Source organism: Mercenaria mercenaria, chromosome 4, assembly GCF_021730395.1.
Source record: "Mercenaria mercenaria strain notata chromosome 4, MADL_Memer_1, whole genome shotgun sequence".
Taxonomy (NCBI): domain Eukaryota; kingdom Metazoa; phylum Mollusca; class Bivalvia; order Venerida; family Veneridae; genus Mercenaria; species Mercenaria mercenaria.
Genome location: NC_069364.1, coordinates 17,277,692 through 17,297,861, shown reverse-complemented (window position 1 = coordinate 17,297,861; position 20,170 = coordinate 17,277,692). Strand labels below are relative to the sequence as shown.

Below are 20,170 nucleotides of genomic sequence, written 5' to 3'. Positions count from 1 at the left end.
AACGTAGTGGCTTTGTGACCAGCATGGAACCGGACCAGCCTGCGCATCCGCGCAGTCTGGTCAGGATCCATGCTGTTCACTAACAGTGTCTCTAATTGCAATAGGCTTTGAAAGCGAACAGCATGGATCCTGACCAGACTGCGCGGATGCGCAGGCTGGTCTGGATCCATGCTAGTCGCAAAGCCACTATGTTGGTTTTCTCATGGCACGGCTCATATGTCGTTTAACAAAATCATTGTTGCAGTTTAGATGCGATAAACAAAGAATTCATTCAAGAGAAAATTACTGTTTGCCATATACTATTTCGATTTTAACACGGTATCAAGAATTGTTATTTATATCTTTGACGACATTCACTAAATATTTGCCTGACTTGCGTGCTTATCTCTTCTAACCCACCGCAATGATGTAAGGCGATGACGTAATTAATGTGACATATAAACAGTGACTTTGTTACACAGTTACATAAAGTTTCGGCCTTTTTTTTAAAGAAAAATGTAAAATGAAGTTAAAACTCAAATTTTTATGTTTTTTGCCCATAAACTTGCGTTGTAAAATGAAGTGACCTCCATTCCAAGATTAACAAGATGGCGGCGTTCACGAGAATACAAACGTCATTTTGGGGTTTGCTTGAACAGTTCGCGACGTCTGATCTATTGATTGTTGAATTGCAGACATGGAAAATTAAAACAAACTTTGTTAAAAACTTGTAGGATTTACTTGCACGGAAGGCCCTGGAATAAAATTTCACTTCAAATTAAGCAGATATTTCCGTTTCAGGTGTTCAGCTTTTTTCTGAAAATGTGTTTGAACTTACTTATTAGCATTGACGTAAAATAAGTACAGGTTAAGTGCGTATCATTTGTTCAGCCATTAATGATAGGTGGGGACAGCAGTGATGCGCACAACCCATTCAGCTTATTTTCATTGTGGGTTACTGTTGTTTACAATCGTATTAAAGGTTCGGATGATAACTCACTGTTTTTCAGCATGTGACTGTTGCTTTCTGCTATATGTGCTCATTATTTTTATGGACCGTTCGATATAGGTAAAATATTACAACATAAGAACAGCAAATTATAAACGTATAATAAACACAGTCATATGTTTTCTACATATAAAACATTCTAAATATTATTACAAAATGAAAGTAGCAAATATTTATACATAGAATAACCAAAATCATACCAAACATCCAATTTTCTACATATAGTAAATTCTAATATTATACCATTAGAATTGCAAATATTTTAACATAGAATAACCATAACCATACCAAAACATTCAGTTTTCTACATATAGTACATTCTAAAATTACAACATTAGAATTGCAAATCTTTATACCTAGAATAACCATAACCTTACTGGTATAGACATGCGACAAAATTATATATCGTTTTACCGGTGCAAATGTGTATAATCACATATTTTAAGCTAAGAAAAATAAATGTCGATGTTAAAGGAAAAATCTTTAAACACATGGTAAGAAAATCTTCATTTTGCATGAGCAGTTGTCTCATCAAAAATGACTCGCATTAAGATAAAACATTACAATACCGTAGTGTGAAATCATACACGTAATACTTTATAGTTACACAATAAAATTTTACGTTAAGTGTTTTTTCCTACTTCCTCCGAAAAACTTCTTTTCCCATTTGGAAATTTCTCACAAAAAGAACCCAGAGGCCTATATTTTTCAAGTCATATAGGTTCCTCCGCCGGATAAACTCCTTTTCGCATTTGGAAATTTCTCACAAAAAGAACTCAGAGGCTATATTTTTCAAATCATATATGTTAACTTTTTTACCCTGTATAAAGAAATTACTACTATTTTAAATTATATACAGAAAAAAGAAAAAAAAATGCCAGATAAAGGAAAATATAATTTTGCGAGATATGAACATCCAATCTCTTCGCATATATGAATTTTCCTCATAAACAATCATATTTTCCAAATTTAATGATATTTAACATTGTATAAATAACTGTATGAATATGTTGCTCAAATTGTTTTGATAAAAGAAATACCTCATATCAAACTGATACTATACTGAAAATATATGCGTAATGAAGAAATGTCATGAACTGCTTTGTACGGAAAAGAAAAAGTTCTTCGCTGAAATAAACACACATTTTCCAAGTTGAATTATATAACACTTCTTTTAAAATGATTTTTAACAATAACTATTTGATAAAACATTTTTACATTTTCATTTCTGCAAGAAAAGTATAACAAAAACTAAGGAATAAATGAAGATTTCATTCACCGTGTAAGTCAGATAATTAATATTGTTTATTATTGTTATTATGATGCGCGAGAGTCAGAGTAAACTAAAGTTAGCTTTTAGTTTTATGAGTAAATGTACCACCATGCGTCAGCTGCATACTTCTTTTTGATCTTAATTGAGTTTTAATTAAAGATTCACATCACTTGGCCCGTCCCTGCCGAGGTGGAAAGAATGCCTTTAGTAACAAATGTTTTACATTGTACTTGTGCATTACATCATTAAATTTTGGGGTCAGTAACAAACCCAATAACTGATTTGTTTTATCGACAACTTTATTACTTCTCCCGGGCAAATAGGATAGCTCCCTCATTCACTGAATAGTCAACCTAAAAATGAAACTTTAAATCATAATTAAAGAATAAACAAATGCAATTTTCCGCCATTTTGAATTGCAGTTCACATGTAGGGTCACCCACTATCCCTCTATAGAAATATAGAGGGCAACCACGTGACACTACTCAACCAATGAAAGGTGATAGAATCTGGTGGGAGGTAAAACAAAGAATGGTTGCTAAATAGTCTTCCTTCACAACATAAATAAACCTCCGCTGGTACAAACACGAACGCAAAAGGGTTTGTTGTCTGACATTCAAATGATTATGGAAGTTTTTTTTTAATGTACTCCTAATTTAAGCCATATAAAGTCCAGTGCAAATTCAGAGCTAATGTAAGGGAGGCAATCCAAACAGGGATCATATTGCTTTGACGAAGCGAGAATACTCGACATTTTTTATTCAATGCATTTTATTACTGAACAGTATTTACTACTGGAGATGTGTCTTTGATTTAATGTGTAACTTAGGTAGAAACAAAGAGCATTCTACGAAAATCGTCAATCCTCTTTTTTTGTCTTTTAGTATGAGTACCTCTTGAATCTGTTAAGTTAGAGGTATAAATTATACTCACCTACTATACGAACATTAATTCAAAATTTAAATATGCACCAGATCTGCGTAACATCACGACGAAAAAGGACCTGCAGTAACAATGATATCTAAAAGATAATTTTCACTGTTTCCTTTAAAATGAAATTGAACCAATAACAAACACAATCGTTGAGAAACACACACATGTACCTTATTCTAGACAGCAACCAATGAAATCAAATAACAATTTTTATAGAATGAAAGTTAATCGAATTTTTGATCTTTCAAAAGTTTAGTTCTGTTCTAATCAACCTTCTTGTGGGTTCTGAGTATGCGTGATATTTAGAACATCTGTAGCATCAAACACGCATAACACACACATTTACACAACAAAATGTGTATTTGTAGTAATCAAAGCTTCTTCAAATAAGTCTTGGCTTGCAATTTCTACGAGTTAGTAGGAGAAAAATATTAACCGTCCTCTTCTACCACCAGAAAGTAGCTGACCATATGTCTCAATTCTCTTGACTACTACTAAATGTGGTTGCAAAGAACGCCTTGATTTGTCCGTTCACAGTTTGCCTGCAAACTGGACATTTTGTGAGAGCTGGAGCACACTGTGGACAACAAACCCTATGACCACATGGAAGAAAAATCACATCCGCGCGGCTATCCAGACATATCTTGCACAACTGGTTCTCTTTAAGTCTGTGGTTTTCTTCAAGAAGCGTCTCAAGAGGCTCTGAAATGATAAAACTAAATCATCATGTCTATAAGACATATAAAAGAGGAAACTAAAAAGAATAATGCAGTTTATACATTTATCATTTTACTACAATGCTATGTCTATAAGACATATAAAACACCAAGAAGAGCCAGCGAATGGACTGTTTTACATTCGGCGAATTTAGCATTCTAGAGATTTGTCACCAAATCCTGAATGCGAAGACTGCCGGGCCGAAACTAATTGATAATGAAGATAGGGGATTGTTTGACAAAATGATTTACCACTCCTACAGAAAAAATAAATACAAGTAAAATATAACCAAGAAATAATAATTTCATTATATCTAACGATGATTTATTTTCCGCCCTTCATGGTCTTTTTAGTAGCTAAAAAATTAGTGTTTATCAATAATAGTTATTTATATATAGCATCTTTGTGCAACGCATTTGTCGTTATATTTTTTATTCGTTTGCGATACATAAATTATATTCTGTCTCATTTATTTTGTTTATGCAAAATTTCATAGTAAATTCTATTGTTTTAGTAATTCTCGATTTTTTTGGTACTGCATTACGAGATCTTGATTTTAACAATGTCAGAGTTAAAAGTTGAAATATCATCGTTAAATAAATGCAAAGACCTCGGAATCATAAATAGCATATTCAAGATTTCTTATGCTGCAAGTAAGAACAATATGACATTGTGCTTATTCTCACCTCATCATGATACTTAAGCCGGCATAATGTGGGAAATTGTGTGACTTTTATTTACAACAATGTAAATGCGTGCTTTTGTGTTTCTCGCCAATCTAAACTTTTTTTTTTAATTAACTTGAGATTTTTACGATAATATCTCAAGTGTTCTTCAGCTAGAGTATTGCCTAGATTCGCTCAGTCGCTTAGGTTTATTGGCTTTTACTGTTCAGTTAAATATATTTACTTACAAATGAAAGTTCTTTAAAAAAGAAGCATACATTTTGTAGTGTAATAACAAGACTCTTTGTATTCTGTATTTTAATTTGGATATTTCTTTCAGAGATTTAGGATTTAAAAATTATTCAAAACTTTCAATTTCATGAATAACAGTCAGTCAGTCAAAACTTGTCAAAGCTTCAGTACCTTAAGGCTTGTTGAACTTGTACACATCAGTGAATTCTTTTCTACGCATCCTTAAGTGGTCAGGAAGTTAGATAATGTGTCTGCTGTGTTTTCCTGTATAATCCCATATAAACTTAATATACTCTAAGATCGGGGGCAACCCAGCTGACGGGCAAGGGACATGGTCGTCCCGCTCCCGCTAAATCTCACTTGTCATTGTTAAAAGCTAGGCTGAAGTACATTTATAATTAATAACTTGTGTTTATAGAGTTGCTAAAAGAACTGTTTTAAAAGGCTAACTGAACATTGATTATAGCTTTGAATTCGACTAAACATTTATAAGTAACTGTGCATTGCTCTCCGTAAGAAATAAAAATGTTCGAAATGTCATAATCGTGTTGTGTTATAAAGAAGCTTTGACAGGTGCAGGCCACTATGTTACAAATTGAAGACATTTTCCTGCTTTAAATAAAATACTAGCAAACTGGTATGAGGAATCAGAAAGCCAAGCTGATGTCAATCAAAGACTGTCCCACATGCTGTCAAGACCTTTATCATATTCGAGCATTAAAGCCGAATTAATTAAATCATTATGTTCATAAAACCAAAAAACGTAACAGATCAAGAGCGCAGGATGTCTTTTCATCCAATTTATTAAACTAGATCTTGTCATTGTATGTACATGCATTTGCAACTCAGTGCGAGCTTTAGTCTTTTACTTGTATCGTAACAAGAGTAATTATGAATATGTATAGAAATGAAGTTTACATTATGCAACCAACCAACAGGAAATATGTGAAGAACGGTCGTAAAAAAAATAATTTTGTCAGATGTCTTATAAGAACGAACGATTATCACGATATATTAAATTGTAATAAAAATATATTTTATACTTCTTTGGATATATTAATGTGACAACCCAGCAGTCTGCGTCGCGTTTTGGTTCACAGTGTGCAGATAACTCAGCATGTAACCAGGGAATGGGTAAAGGGTCTTAGACTATTGAAAAGAATCATGTTGTTTATACATTCTCCACTTCTTTCAATATGAAAATGTGTTTTTGTTAGGTAAAAAGAAAGATTAATTGGTAAAATTGATCAAGAAATATTTCAGTTGCAATTTCTCCTTACCTATTTTGTCATTATCATCTACGACGCAGTCCTCTAATTTATCAGTGAGAACTGTCACATCTTGACTTTCTTCGAGGTCAAACAGAATTTCGCAAAGGTCTGCTCCTTTGAAATCAGTATTGCCTGTAAGAAGAGGAAGAATATTGATATATAAAGAGAAAATTAATGATGTTTTGCTGATCATCATTTAGTAAATGATGTACACAAACACGATTTTCCTTTATCGAAATCGAGTGCTCGTAAAATTAATTCAATTTATGTTTAAATTTCTGTAAAATATGTTGTTTTACTCTTCAAGCGCAAACATGCTTGAATACCAAAAAAGGCATCTATCTCTTACCCTGTTTCTCAATAAAGATGTTGATTGCTTCTTTAACCAATTCTTCCGCGAAACCCATTTCAATACAACTCCTTGCAGCAACACTACCCAAAAGGTTAGTCTCTGACGCTGAAGACTTCTGCAATGAATATGCAAATACTACTCATTTTGCATCCGCTATTTTTCATGAAATTGAATATTTCGTCAAAGAAAGGAAGTTGCATGTGCCGACGAGCTCAGATTATACCGACATTATTATGAAAAACTGAAGGTTATTTCATTGTTTTGATGAAAGACAGAAAACGAATTTATCGAATGAAAACCGTATGCATTAGCTGAAGTGAAAATATAATAGGCATTCTCCGTGAGAAAAAGATTTGATATTTAACAGAAAGAAAACAACCTTCTATTTCGCTGGTATTATGGTTGTTTCAGTGACTAAAGGGAGCCCCATAGGGAACCGTAAATATCTTCGAAGATAAATTTATTGTAACTGGCATATCAAAGTCAAACAAAAATAATTTAGTGGAACAAATCTACAATATTGATCAGTAGCATAAATTTTATAAGACTGGAACTCATTTGCAGTTTCAAAGTCAATGTGACCTGGACTATGAGCTTGAAGACGGTAGACAAATATCTGCTATACCTTTCACTTTCAAGGGCACTGTTCCCTGCATCTTTTACTAACTGACCTGTATAGCAATACGATACGAGACAACAAACAACCCAAACAATCACTCTATTAAGTTAGACAACTCTTGGCCCAAAGCAGCATATATCATCGTCTGGCCAGAAGTTAAACGGCTTTAAGAACCCTTACAGGCTTTTTTTCGGATAAGTTTCTTAAAGTTAACAATTTAACAAGGAAATAATGACATTGTGCAAATCTAGCCTTCACACAATGTTTTGTTGGAATCTTACATATAGTTTCTGAGAAGAAATATTTGTGACAGATGGACAGACATACTAACAGGCAGGCCCAAATCAATACATTTCCCCCTATATTGGGATACATAATTACCTTAGTATTATCAACTTCTTCCGCGTCCGGCTTTTCACCACGAATTAGCTTATCAACATATTCTTGGCCCTTAACAAGTAGTATATGAGGACACTTCGGATACCACTTGGCGTGCTCTTCCATGGGTACATCGCCACATTCCCAGTTCCTCAAACCTCCACCACAGAAAAAACACCTCACACTGTCTCCAACACCTACAGCGAGAGTATCAATAGAAACTGATTCGAAATTAACTAAACGAAAGCAAATAAAAAATCTGCCACTTTTTGTGCAGATTTCTGAAATAAAAACACTCAGTTTGTAGTTTAGATTTGTTAATAAGACAAATTACAATACTATATCACAGACACAAAAAATGCTTTTTTGTAACACAGGGGCCGAGGAAAGTGGAATGGATGTTTTGGTGAGGATCCTGGCCCCACGTGTCTGTGCACTATAAAACATGAAATGCAAACCAAAGCCTAAGAAATCGTCTTTTCTAAGACTAAGTGTACTTAAGTCGTTCATTCGAGCCCTATGATTGAATGTTTTAAACGTATAAAACATGTATTGAAACTCTACTACATGCAACTTCATGAACTTATGAAAATTGCAAAATGAAACATTAAGAGCCTATTCAATCGAGTAATATTATCAATCATTGCAGCTGATTATTGCCAAGTAAACATCACAGTTACTTTAATTTTCATAATACACCGATTAACAATATACATATTGATAAATGCAGTGTGACGAGTCATCTAAGCGGTAAAGCATTTATGAAAAGTGTATGTATACTATACCTGTGTACACTAATCCAGCTTCTACCAGGGCCTCTTTGTCTACTGGTATGTGTTCTGGCCATTCTTTGAAAGATTCAAAACGTTTGGGAACCAAGGCATATTGAGGGAACTTAGGTTTCTCAACGTTGATTCCAAGCGCTATTGGTGGTGGGCGTACGGCATTCTGTGGCGTGACTTTAACATCACTGCATTCAGACATTATAGATATACTTTATAGCATGAGCTGTAAACAAAAACAATAACATAAATAAACATTGTGAATAATTCATATCTATAAATGGATATAGTCCAAATTCAATCATTTTTCTTTAAATTCTACGACACTTAGTGAGAAAAATCGTTTGGTAAGTTTCACCCACTTATCGTGAATTCTGCGCAGCTATTATTCAATAGACAAACTACCTAGAAAAAATTAAAAATCTTTTTTCCAAGAAGCCCATATAGAAAATTTTAAACACCTCTTCCTACCGGTAATTCGAAGGGATAATGTAGCATTTGGTATGCCTGACATAGAAATGTAATGTTATACTGATGGCATATCAATATGAAATCACTTGTCCGGTTGCCTTCATACAAGATACATCTCACCTTCCGCATGTTGTTAGTAAGTAAGTAAGTAAGTAAGTAATGACTTTATTTGTAGTGGATTACATATTTGGCAGAGCCAATTTACAATATGGTCCACTGTATAAATATGTACAAGTACAATAAACCTAATTATATTTACAATAATGAGAGAAAAATTTACCAAACATGACAGGAACCGTTATGATATAACTCATACCTACAATTACAACAAAATTATATACATGAGAGGGGATTGTATAAACAAACAAAAATATTCTGACTTACATTAAAAGTCTGTACATCTAGGAACTTAAAGAATTTGGTAGGCAGTATTTTCTGATAGAAATTTTGGTTGAGAAAAGTGCCACTGACGATAGGATTGTTTGAATTTTGCAAGAGTATTAGATGATCGTATATGATTGGGAATGTTATTCCAGATTGTAAGTCAAGAGTAGCTCAAAGATTTATGGATTTTTTTTTCTATTCTTGGTTTTGGTACCTTTAGTTCATTGTTTTGATTTGATCTCAGTTCACGATCCGCTGTTTCGCTGTGGTTAAATTTTGAAGTAAGATAGTCAGGCGATTGCATATTTATTGATTTATATATTAAGATAGCTTTTTTTGTATTTTATTCTGTCAGGAAATGTCATCCATTTCAGTTCAAGAAATAATTCTGATGATGGAGCATTGAAATCTTTCTCGAAAATTGTAATTGCACAATATTGTTTCTCCAACACAACAATGGTCAATTACTGACCATAGGCTATCATCTTATCTTTAAACAAATCGGTCTCTATTTATTAATTTGAACAAGCTCACTTTAAGTCATTGATCTTGATGCTGGTGAAGCAAAGAAGATACCACAAACCAGTCGTTGTGAACATCCTTTAGATAAAAAATATTATTTAGTGATGGATGTCACTGAGATGGAAATTTAGAAAAATTCTACAGACCAACGTTTAAATTAACATTAGCAAACCTCAGTCCACCATGTAACAAGCCCGTACTCTGGCCGACAAAGGACCCGCCTGAACTAATGTGTATAATACTTCACCACCGAGGTCGCAGTTCCTGAGTTAACACGTATAGTAAGAAAAGAACTTTATCCAGCTGGCTTACGTATGGTCGGTGGTTCTACCCGGGTGCTCGCCCGTAACGAAATAATGCACGGAGGAGCAACTTGAGTCTTTCTCCACCATCAAAGCTGGAAAATTGTCATATGACCTATATTTGTCTCGGTGCGACGTTAAACCCAACAGAGAAGTAAAGAACTTAAATCAGTCACGTGTTTAGACATAAATTACATAAATTATGTAAATCATTAGTTTAATTTAAATCTGATTAAAATACAAGTATGTTACTGTTATCAAAACAGCATTATCTTCATTGTTTACATATAAAACCCACTTGTTTTTCATATCATTTCGTGATATATATATATACTTGAAAACGTGGGTGTCAAATGTAAAAATTGTATAATGTAATTATGAATTTGCTAAAATGTGAACGAATTTATTAGACTTCATTTTTAAACAGCATGTTATGGACTATTGTATTCATGTTTAAAGATTGTATGTTAACAACCTTTGTCTCCCCAAATATAAATATAACCCTTCATGAACCAATACGCGAAGTTCATTTAAACGTACTAATAATACATGTGGTCAGATAAAACATTTCAAAACCATTTTTGCTTACCTTTTATTTTTAGGGAAAACAATTATAATCACTTATTCACAGTATTAAACTTTTTACTTTGATTTATTTTTAAACACATGCGCCCTTTATTAACGTTTTCTTTTTGTGACTAGATTATTGATTATATAAGGAATGCGCAAATGACTGCATGTAGATTTATATCAAACAGTACTATTTTTAGTAGCAGACACCAGGTATTCATTCATGTAACAAGAAAGTTAACAAGTTTAAATCATTAAAATACGAGTCAACACTAGTTAAACATTTTTCGCTGAAACTATATAGAGCAAGTCAAGTATTTAAAATCCACAGTAATAGTTTAGCTTATAAAGACGTAAACAACTATTGTGTCCTTGATTCCTTTCGAATATCGGACTTTATTTTTGGTTTAACGTAACAACGACACAGTTATAGATCATATGGCAACTTTCCAGCTTTGATTGTAGAGGAAGACCCCAGGTGCCCCTCCGTGCATTATTTCATCATGAGCAGGCGGGCACCTGGGTAGAACCACAGTCCTTCCGTAAACCACCTGGATGGCTTCCTCATATAATAAGAATTCAAGGCCTCGATGAGGGGCAAGTGATTCGAAGTCGTTGACCTTAACAACTCGGCCGTGGAGGCTCCGAATATTAGACTTAGCCATTCAAGTTATGCATCAGACTGAACAACACCCCTAAAGTATGTGCTATTTTATCTAGTCGCCTACACAGTCTGTGGCAAAAATAGGGAATATATCCTTTTGAACCACTTTTACCCCAAAGAAATATAAAGGTAAATCTCAGAATGTTGGTCATCACTGCTATAGAAGTCTAACTTGAGTTGAACTAATATTTCATTGAAAAACTTGTTTTAAGACAAGTCTAACTTGAGTTGGACTTATATTGCACTGATAAAATTGTTTGACTTTATCAATATGTTTTAGTTGAATCTATCAATGAATTGAAATGTTGTAATTTCTTACCAGTTATGTATTGCATACGTAAGTTGTGTGTGTGTGTGTGTGTGTGTGTGTGCGCGCGCGTGTGTTCGGGTTTAACGTCTTTTTCAACAATTTTTCAGTCATATAAACGACGGTGTCTACTTGTAGCAGTGAGCACAATGCCCAACTTTATAGTGCTGCTGTAAGTTATGTAATAAGAGCAAAGAAACTCGATCATCTTGATCAAGAATTACAACCAAAACTTCTAATACTTGTGTACAAGGCAAAGTTTCTGCCAAGTCTATCTAAGATTTCTTTTTAACACTCTAATAAAACTTTACAGAAGCTTGGCCTAATGGCAGACGTGAGTCCACTGCCAATTTATCGATTCCTTGAGGCATGAAAGTGTCAAAAACGAACAGATATGATGTGATAGAAGAAGATCCCATAAGTTTTTTGTGTAGTTTTTTACGCTACTAAAGCTGGAAATTCAAACCGACACTGTTTATCCTTGTTATGATTTGTTATTCCAAATTAAAACATGATGTGCAATTTGTTTTGTGCTATAGCAAAATTTGAGTTTGTAGTAAATAATTGAGTAACATTTACTTTTTAACAAATATTTCCAATAAATGGATTTCATGGAGAATGTAGTGATGTATTACTTTGATTCCATTGTTGAAATAGCTAATATTGCTAAGAATATTATTCCTGGCATGTACGTTTGACTGTTTCAATTAAATCAAAACTATTTTGATTCGCTGCATTATTGTTTTCAAAGTATCTCCTAACAGACTTCCAGGGGTCATGGGTTCGAACCCCACTGGGGTCACGACCATGACTTCTCATATGACACCAGTACTGGTTTTTCCAGGAAGCGGACTCGAGAGTGGTTCCAATAAGCTTGAAGCTTTCATCACAATCGAGCTAAAACAAATTAGTATAAACTAAACTAACAGACTTATTTATTACATTAGATCAAGATTGTGATTTGTAAACATTTAGCTGCACGATGATTTTCTTCCTAGCAAAAAAAATTGGACGTATTATTACAGGTATAAACAGTCGTTAAAAAGAATTATGCAAAATATAATGTAACTTGAGGCACAGCATTATCAAGACTACTGCTATGATGCAGTGCCATTTTTGGCTCGTCACTTGATTACTGGCGTAGGCGTTGCTTAAAGTTTTTGTATAGGTCCACCTTTTCTTAAATACCATAAGAGATAAAGCTATGAAACTTTGTTTGACATCATTAGGTGCCTTAGTAGCTAGGCCAAGAACTATAACTCTGATATGCATTTTGTCAAAATTATGACCCTTTATTACTTAGAAAATTTAGTTTCTTTGTAAAATATTTTGTTTGGGTCCACTTGTCTTTCACAATCTGTAATATATATAAGAGCTACAGCTTTGAAACTTGGCACACTTGTTTATCATAATTACATGACTATGTAGCCCAAGAACCATAACTCCGATATGCAGTTTGTCAGAATTACCAGTATCTACAAATGATCCTAAATAATTTCAGCTAAGGCATGTTTTTACAATTCGTTTTTACACTATTTTTGCATGCCTTAACAACCCATTCCTAAAAGTTTAAATAATCTGCAAAAAACAAAAAACATGTGCAGGAGGCCAAGTACTTTGGTCAGCATTCAAAAACCCGGGTCTGGGTCCAAAACCTTCTGCATATTTATCTGACCCTGTAACATATGGTATCAAACATGACTCCGACTTGGTTACAACACCTGTAATAAATTCAGAGTGAAATTTGAGGAAGAATTTCAATGTAGTTGAGAAACATGTAATGTAAATCTGGAAGAACATTGGTAAACAGCCTTGTAGCTCAGTCTGTAGAGCATAGGAACAGTATTCCAAGGCCACAAGTTAAAGCTTCTGTCTGGTTGCATATTTTTCTCATATAATTAACATTTTGCACCACAGAAGCGGTGACAGCTCCATTTTTCCTAATGGTTTTAAGTAGCTATGAACAATTTGCTAAATTTGCAAATTTAGTTTTATATGTTATTAGGTTTTATTGCTGTTATGGAATTCCATGTCCAAGGATTGGAAGTGAACTACTAGTATTGTAGGATATATATGTTCATACAAGTCGAAATATTCTGTTACCTACTCTGAAATACAGTAATGATATTTGGGTCTTCGTCTGTATATTAAATGTGCAACACACATTTCCCCTATTTTAGTTTTACTGAGGTACCTATATCCCCTATTTCAGTTGTAATGAGATGCCTATTTTCCCCAATACATTTTTACTCTATTTCAGTTGTACAAAGGTGGCTTTTTTCCCTATGTTATTTGTACTGAGGTACCTATTTTCCCTATTCCAGTTATACAGAGGTGCATTTCACCCTATTTCAGTTGTACCTAGGTGCCTATTTCCCTGTTTTAGTTGTACTGAGGTTTCCAGGTTTACTGCGGTGCCTATTTCAAGTGGACAGAGTCTGAGATGCCCATTTTCACTATTTCAGTATTTCTGAGGTAATCTATCAACATATTCCCTGTTTTTTTCTGGATTGTTACAATTACTTTCTTTATTCTTTGTCTGAAGGGATATCACAGTTTTGCCACTTGAAAAATAGCTGCAATAAAAATGGCCAGTTGAAAACTAGTTGTTTTTTGTCTAAAATGTTTTAGGATGGGCAAGACAGAAAACTGTTTATCTTCATCTGTCTTAAAATACATCTATTAATTATCTATAATTACTAAAATGTTTCTTTTCAGTGTAATAGAATATAATCTGAAAAGTAGATCCATCGGAAGCACCGAGAACAATCCAAACAGTGAAAATTGCAGACTCGGTTTGATTGAGTCTGTTCATGAGCAGTAATGGAAAATGCAACACTGCCCACGCCCCTAGCACCGGCTTAATCAGTCTTCAATCTTCAAATCTAAATGAGTTGAAACCAATGATCCTGAAGGACCAGAAAATATAACAATACTGAGATGAAGTCTAACTGCAGTTTTCTTACTTCTGAACAGCAAATATACAACGTGAAAATTGTCTAACTCAAGTTATTCTTGTAGTGCAATGAAAAACAGAATGCAATATCAGCCCATATTTTAATTTGTTTTGCCGATAATAATTTCCTAAGGCATTTTATGTCAACATGTTAATTTATATTTTTCCAATCCAGTTGGAACAGTATTGCGCTAAGCCATCGATATGTTGTAATAATGTTCCGGGTGTAAGTGAATAATTTATACGTACTTACGCTGACTAAACTGTTTAAAAATAACAGACTGATCAGCTGATACCAAAATCACTTTGCTTACCTTTTTTAAGAACTTGTGAACATTTAATCTATCCAAATTGTCCAGTATGTTCATAAAAACAACAACATATATTTATAGGTTTTAGTTATGTTTGCTTGAATAACTAAGTTAACTTTAGATAAACTTACATATGCCTATACGTAAGGTTGGCGTTGTAATCTATAACACAGTAGTTTATGCACTATTGTGTGTATGTCAGCTGATAAATATAATGATAAAATAGACATAAGTAGTTCGTTTAATACATTTTGCGTACAGTTAAAATTCAATTAAAGGGAAATAACCACCTTATATACACAATGATCTTATGAAATTCTGAGAAAGTGATTACTAGTTTATGATTTTTGATCGCTTTAAAGGCAAGGTGATGTAACAGTTTATACATTTATTCATAGTATATATTTATGGACAAAAATCCAAATAATCGATCGAAACAACTTTCATATAAATTAGAAATACTATTTAATTAATTTATTATGAAAACTTCTAAATAATATTTTTTACACTTTACGTAAATTTTGCTGTTGTACATGAAGTACTTTTGCAATAATCTTATTAAAACTAGATTTTCGACAATCCTCATCTGGAGGATTAGTCCTAATTCAAAATGCAACATTGCACCAGTTTGCAGTGATAAAGCAATGCAAGACAACGGAGCTATTGTTTCTTGTAACGGTCTAGCTGAGAAAAAAAAACAACAAGAAACTACTTTTGAAAAAAGTGCATGCATCCACCATTCCCATCCCCATCTCCACACAGCTTCATTTGAACCGCTCACACAAAGGCAATAGAACACGTATCACAGCTCATTCGCATTATTGCTATAACATTATCACCATCCTGCATGTGAAATTGAAAGATTATTAAATGCAGAGGCGATCTCACACGCAGGGTAGTAAACCTCTCTATTACTTTGGATGGGTTGTGATCTAACTTGATCAGATTGTTATCATGACAAGCCTTCGATCATGGAAGTTTGCAAGCGTCTGATTATGACATTGTTTTCTTAAAATGTGTTGCACAGAAAATTACATGTACAAAACAGTAAAATCAAAAATTAAGTACTGTAATGATTTTTTAGGGGTTAAACGGGATGAATGTTTATCATCTTTTATTAGTGTTTATTAATGAAAGTGAAGACATGCATGATAAAAAAATCATGTAATTTTGTTCAAAATGCTTATGATATTATATGCATATGATATCGGTTAAAGGTCACCGATTTTGAATCACTTGCCCCTCACCAATGTGGGTTCGAGCCTCGCTCTATGCGTTAAATTCTTCATGCCATCCAGCCTTCTAACGGAAGATCGGAGCTTCTATCCAGGTATCCGCCTGTGATGAAATAATGCACGGAGGGACACCTGTGGTCTTCCTCGACCTTCAAAGCTGGAATGTCGCCAAATGACATATAATTGTGTCGGTGCGACCTTAACAGTACCTCTCCCCACCCCCAGGAAATTTTGTGTAGTATATTCGGTAATATACGCATGAAGTGTTAATAAAATAGAAAATGACTCGAAATAACGTAGACATTAGAAATAAATTCGTTTCATGTTAATATTACTTGAACATATGTCACGATAAATTGTCTATTTGTTGTTTTTCTACATGTGTCTTAGTTAAAATAAAACAAACTTGTACTCTTGTAATCTTTACAAATCTTAACCGGAACAAAAACAATATATATATATATATATATCTTAAGAATCGTTTGTCAAACTGTCTTTGATGTGCAACCAAAATTGAGAAAGGAATATATTTATAATCTTTTAAAACTGTATTGTTTATAAACTGTATATATTTTGCTTTTATCTCATATGCCAAGTAGGCTTATCAAGTTTTCACCTTTATCTCGGGCGGAAAACCCACATTTTAGAAATAATTTTATTCAATTCTAACATCTATCTGTTGTTTAGTGAATAAATGTAACTGAGCTTGGTCAAATGTTTAAAGGCACATAACGCCGTTGTTTATCGTGTAGTTGCAAAATGTTTTTGTGACACTAAAACGTGTTAATTCCTTGTTAAATCCTATTTCAGTAATATGCCACACAGGTTCGAATAGCGGTTAAAAACACGGTTAAAAGTTCTGTCGAAATCACTTTTTATTAACTCCCTTAATGGATCTAACTTTATAAGTTCATGAGTAATGAAAGAAGTGTTTTTCTAACCATTCAATCTTATATGCACAGCATCTGTTTATCTGGTTTTAACTTTAAAAAAATCTAAAACCTTACAGGACTTTAATGAAAACTGACTGAAATATACATTTCCAGTGCACGATACTAGACAGATTTTCCGCTTGGTTTAATGCCACATCGACACAATTATTATAGGTTATTAGCTTTGTATCGGGAAATATTGCACGAGTTCCTCAGTGGAAATTTTGCGCGACTTTAGGAGCACAATATTTTTCCGCCGAAGAACGCGTGCATATTTCCCGATGCAAAGATAATAACCTTTTATTACATACGCATCTACACGTATAAATATTATGTAAGTACCATAAATATGTTCAATATCGAATAGGATTGACCATACTGAACTACATAGAAAATAAAGTGCAACGACATACCCTGAATTTTATCACGCATCCGATATGAAATTCAGGCGTCAATATATGAATGGAAATTCTAGCATAAAACTGCTGTTATTGTCACATTTCTGGGGTGTTTTAACAGGAGAGAAAACGTGTGTTAACAGAGAGATTCTCACGCTCACGTGCTGTTCTTACACCTTTTTATATATGCGAGTTCCGTGGCAAGGCGTAAACGTCATTCGGTCCCCAAACGGATAATTCAAAACGAAATGACGTCAACGTTAAAACAGCTCAGATATTCCCGCGCATGTCATTGAAATTTAATGACGTTGGGGTAGGCTGTATTCATTTATTAGTATTTGTTCTGCGTTTTATGCTAGAACAGCGTTAGCGCATGTTCATTTCGTGTTATAACATCTGCAGAATCCCTCGGGATACGTTGGTAATCTCGCTCTACGGGCTCGGGCACCAACCAACCCCTCGGGATTCTGCAGACGTTATAGGTCAGAGACCACCAATTCAAAAAAGTACAGGGAACTTACTGGGAATGAGGTAAGTGTATACCTGGGAATAAGGTAACGTCTGTGCGTTCTGATTGGTCAGTCATGTAAACAAACCCAGGAAGTGATTATTTTTTCAAAATTGATATTTTTTCACTACATTTACAGTATTTTATTATACATTTTGACAAAATTTGCTACATTTTATGTGTGATGAAAAAAAGTTGTATCAAATGAATTTCTCCCCCCACGTCAATGATGTAAACTGGGGGTCATCTCATTCACACGAAAATTACTTAAATAAAGTATCACTATTCATATGTTTTTCTTCCGATATTTTGGTAGAACTAAGATAGTTCTTGAAAAACTTGTAATTAGATATACATGTTTCGATGTATGGAAGGCTGTACACGCCATAATGTTACAATGTGAGTCTATGGGAAAACAATTGGTGGTCTCTAACCTATAACACGAAAAAACATGCTTTATCCCTACAATATTGACGTTTCCGGTACCGGTGTAACGTAACGGGGAATAGAAACGAGTATGTAATAATACTGAGGTTATATGGCGACTACCAGCATTTTATAGTGGAGGAAGATCATTTATGCCCCTTCTGCCTCAGGCATGGTCGGGCACCTGGGTAGAACAACAGGCATTCAGATAACCAACACTGGCTTTCTCACATGAAAATTTCTACCTCCAAACCCAAAGAAGTGATCTTAATCCCTCGGCAACCCAGACCCAGACGATACAATATTTATTAGGTAGTGCATCTTGTAAATATTGGATTAATGGGAAACCTTTCTACTAGTACATGTACTTCTAAATATAGAGTTTTGGCATCAAGCTGGCCTATATTTTTGCACTATGAATAAGGAAAACAAATCATTAAAAATGAAAAGGTCAACTTATTTGGTTATATCTGTAATTTCTCGTTATTCAAGCTATACTACAACTTAATATTCCTTATTTAACACAAGGAAGCAAATTTGAAAATTAACATATTCCAAGTTTGTTGATAAAATATTTCATATACTTTGAACAAAGACTTTCAACTTACATCTGGTAGTTCAACTGTATTTAGCAACGTTTTAAACTAAACAATTTGCGTTTTGTTGAATAATTAAAACAATAGAAAACATTACCTGCATTATCAAAATGTTTGTGTATGTATCCAATTTCAACAAATCTAAAAATACCTTTTACGGGAAACCACATACCATATCCGTTGATAGTGAGGGTCAAGTACACGCTTGAAGCGTATTTTAAAGTGCCACATATCATTAATTGACGACAAATGGGGAAAATGTTGCGATCTGTTTGATTGAGAGTGTTCATTGACGGTAGTGGAAATGCATGCTACCGTCCACACCCTCTAGAGCCTCTGGGTTCAGCAAAATTCCACATTACACATGTTAAAAATACTGAACAGACATCCGTAGATAAAAACAAAGTTTAATTAGAGTCGAGCTTATGAAGTCTATATAATATCACCGAAACTGTCATAAAACAAAATTAATAAGCGAATACAATATCTAAAGGGTGATTAAACAATACCGACTATAAAAGTGGCAGAATTGCAACCAACATTACTCAGTCCGAAACAGTACATCTAACACACCGTAAATATCGTGCTGAACAGAAATATAACCGCTCTGGCGACTTTTACGGAATGCATCTCTTGCCTTGATGGCATCATTATTTTAAAAATACCATGCAGTTCACACAGATAATTTCATGAGAATTTGCACGATTTAAGGTATGTGTTCTGAATACAGTTCAAGGTAGAGTAGATACTACCCTAAACTATATCTATGCTAGCCTGGTAATCTCCCTTAATATCAAATAGAATAGATTGAAATTTTGAGACCTGGAAAACAGTTTCTCCTAATTATGTGTACTGTGCGATAGAATTCATTGCATACGAGTTGAATTTAATAATGAAGTGACATTAAAGCAGTCTATTTTTTCAATGTAGGAAGACACAAATGCAGCATTCTTTTTATCACAAATAAGCAGTTTTCGCTGAAAAGATAAGAAAACTTCCTTCTTTTCCCTGTTAATTAAAGACAAATCAAGTTCGGCACCGTCCTGTATATCTAAAACAACGGTGAAGTTTTAGTCGTATCAGAGTTTCACGGTATATACCCATATAGGATCCCTCTCTGTGGAAAATGAGAAAACAAATCCCTCTCTGTTCGCGCACAAGACACTCCCTGTGCTAAACAATGAACTCCAACGTCAGTCAGCTCGGAAAATCAAATTTTTCGTCCTAAACACATTTTTGTGCATAAAAACATATGGCACAAGGAATGAACGTAGCTATATACCATTTTTTATCGTTACATTTGTTTTATCAGTTCACACAAGTCCAAACGAAGATGTAATATAGGCTTGGGTGAACAT

General features: G+C 33.9%; 1 protein-coding gene across 4 annotated transcripts; it reads right to left on the bottom strand.

Moving 5' to 3' along the window:
* Positions 1-1,074: 1,074 nt before the first annotated feature.
* Positions 1,075-18,980, bottom strand: LOC123551083 (baculoviral IAP repeat-containing protein 3-like). 4 transcript variants are annotated; one of them, XM_045339765.2, is made up of 6 exons: positions 18,910-18,980; positions 8,234-8,456; positions 7,452-7,645; positions 6,449-6,566; positions 6,109-6,231; positions 1,075-3,896 (listed from the first exon to the last, which is right to left on the bottom strand). In XM_045339765.2, the coding sequence occupies exons 2-6, from the start codon at positions 8,430-8,432 to the stop codon at positions 3,670-3,672; spliced, it is 861 nt and encodes a 286-aa protein (XP_045195700.2). In that variant the 5' UTR covers positions 8,433-8,456; positions 18,910-18,980; the 3' UTR covers positions 1,075-3,669. The 4 variants fall into 4 exon arrangements, with proteins under 4 accessions (XP_045195700.2, XP_045195701.2, XP_045195699.2 ...); XM_045339766.2 differs by lacking the exon at positions 18,910-18,980 and adding an exon at positions 14,849-14,940; XM_045339764.2 differs by lacking the exon at positions 18,910-18,980 and adding an exon at positions 14,721-14,860.
* Between the last annotated feature and the right edge of the window lie 1,190 nt (positions 18,981-20,170).

What these genes read in the sequence shown, in the direction of transcription:
- LOC123551083 (XM_045339765.2), bottom strand. Translation starts at nt 8,432, where the DNA reads ATGTCTGAATGCAGTGATGTTAAAGTCACGCCACAGAATGCCGTACGC. An exon ending in AGCTGGATTAGTGTACACAG is followed by an intron (nt 7,646 to 8,233) that starts GTATAGTATACA and finishes CTCTCGCTGTAG; the next exon opens with GTGTTGGAGACAGTGTGAGG. An exon ending in AAGAAGTTGATAATACTAAG is followed by an intron (nt 6,567 to 7,451) that starts GTAATTATGTAT and finishes TATTCATTGCAG; the next exon opens with AAGTCTTCAGCGTCAGAGAC.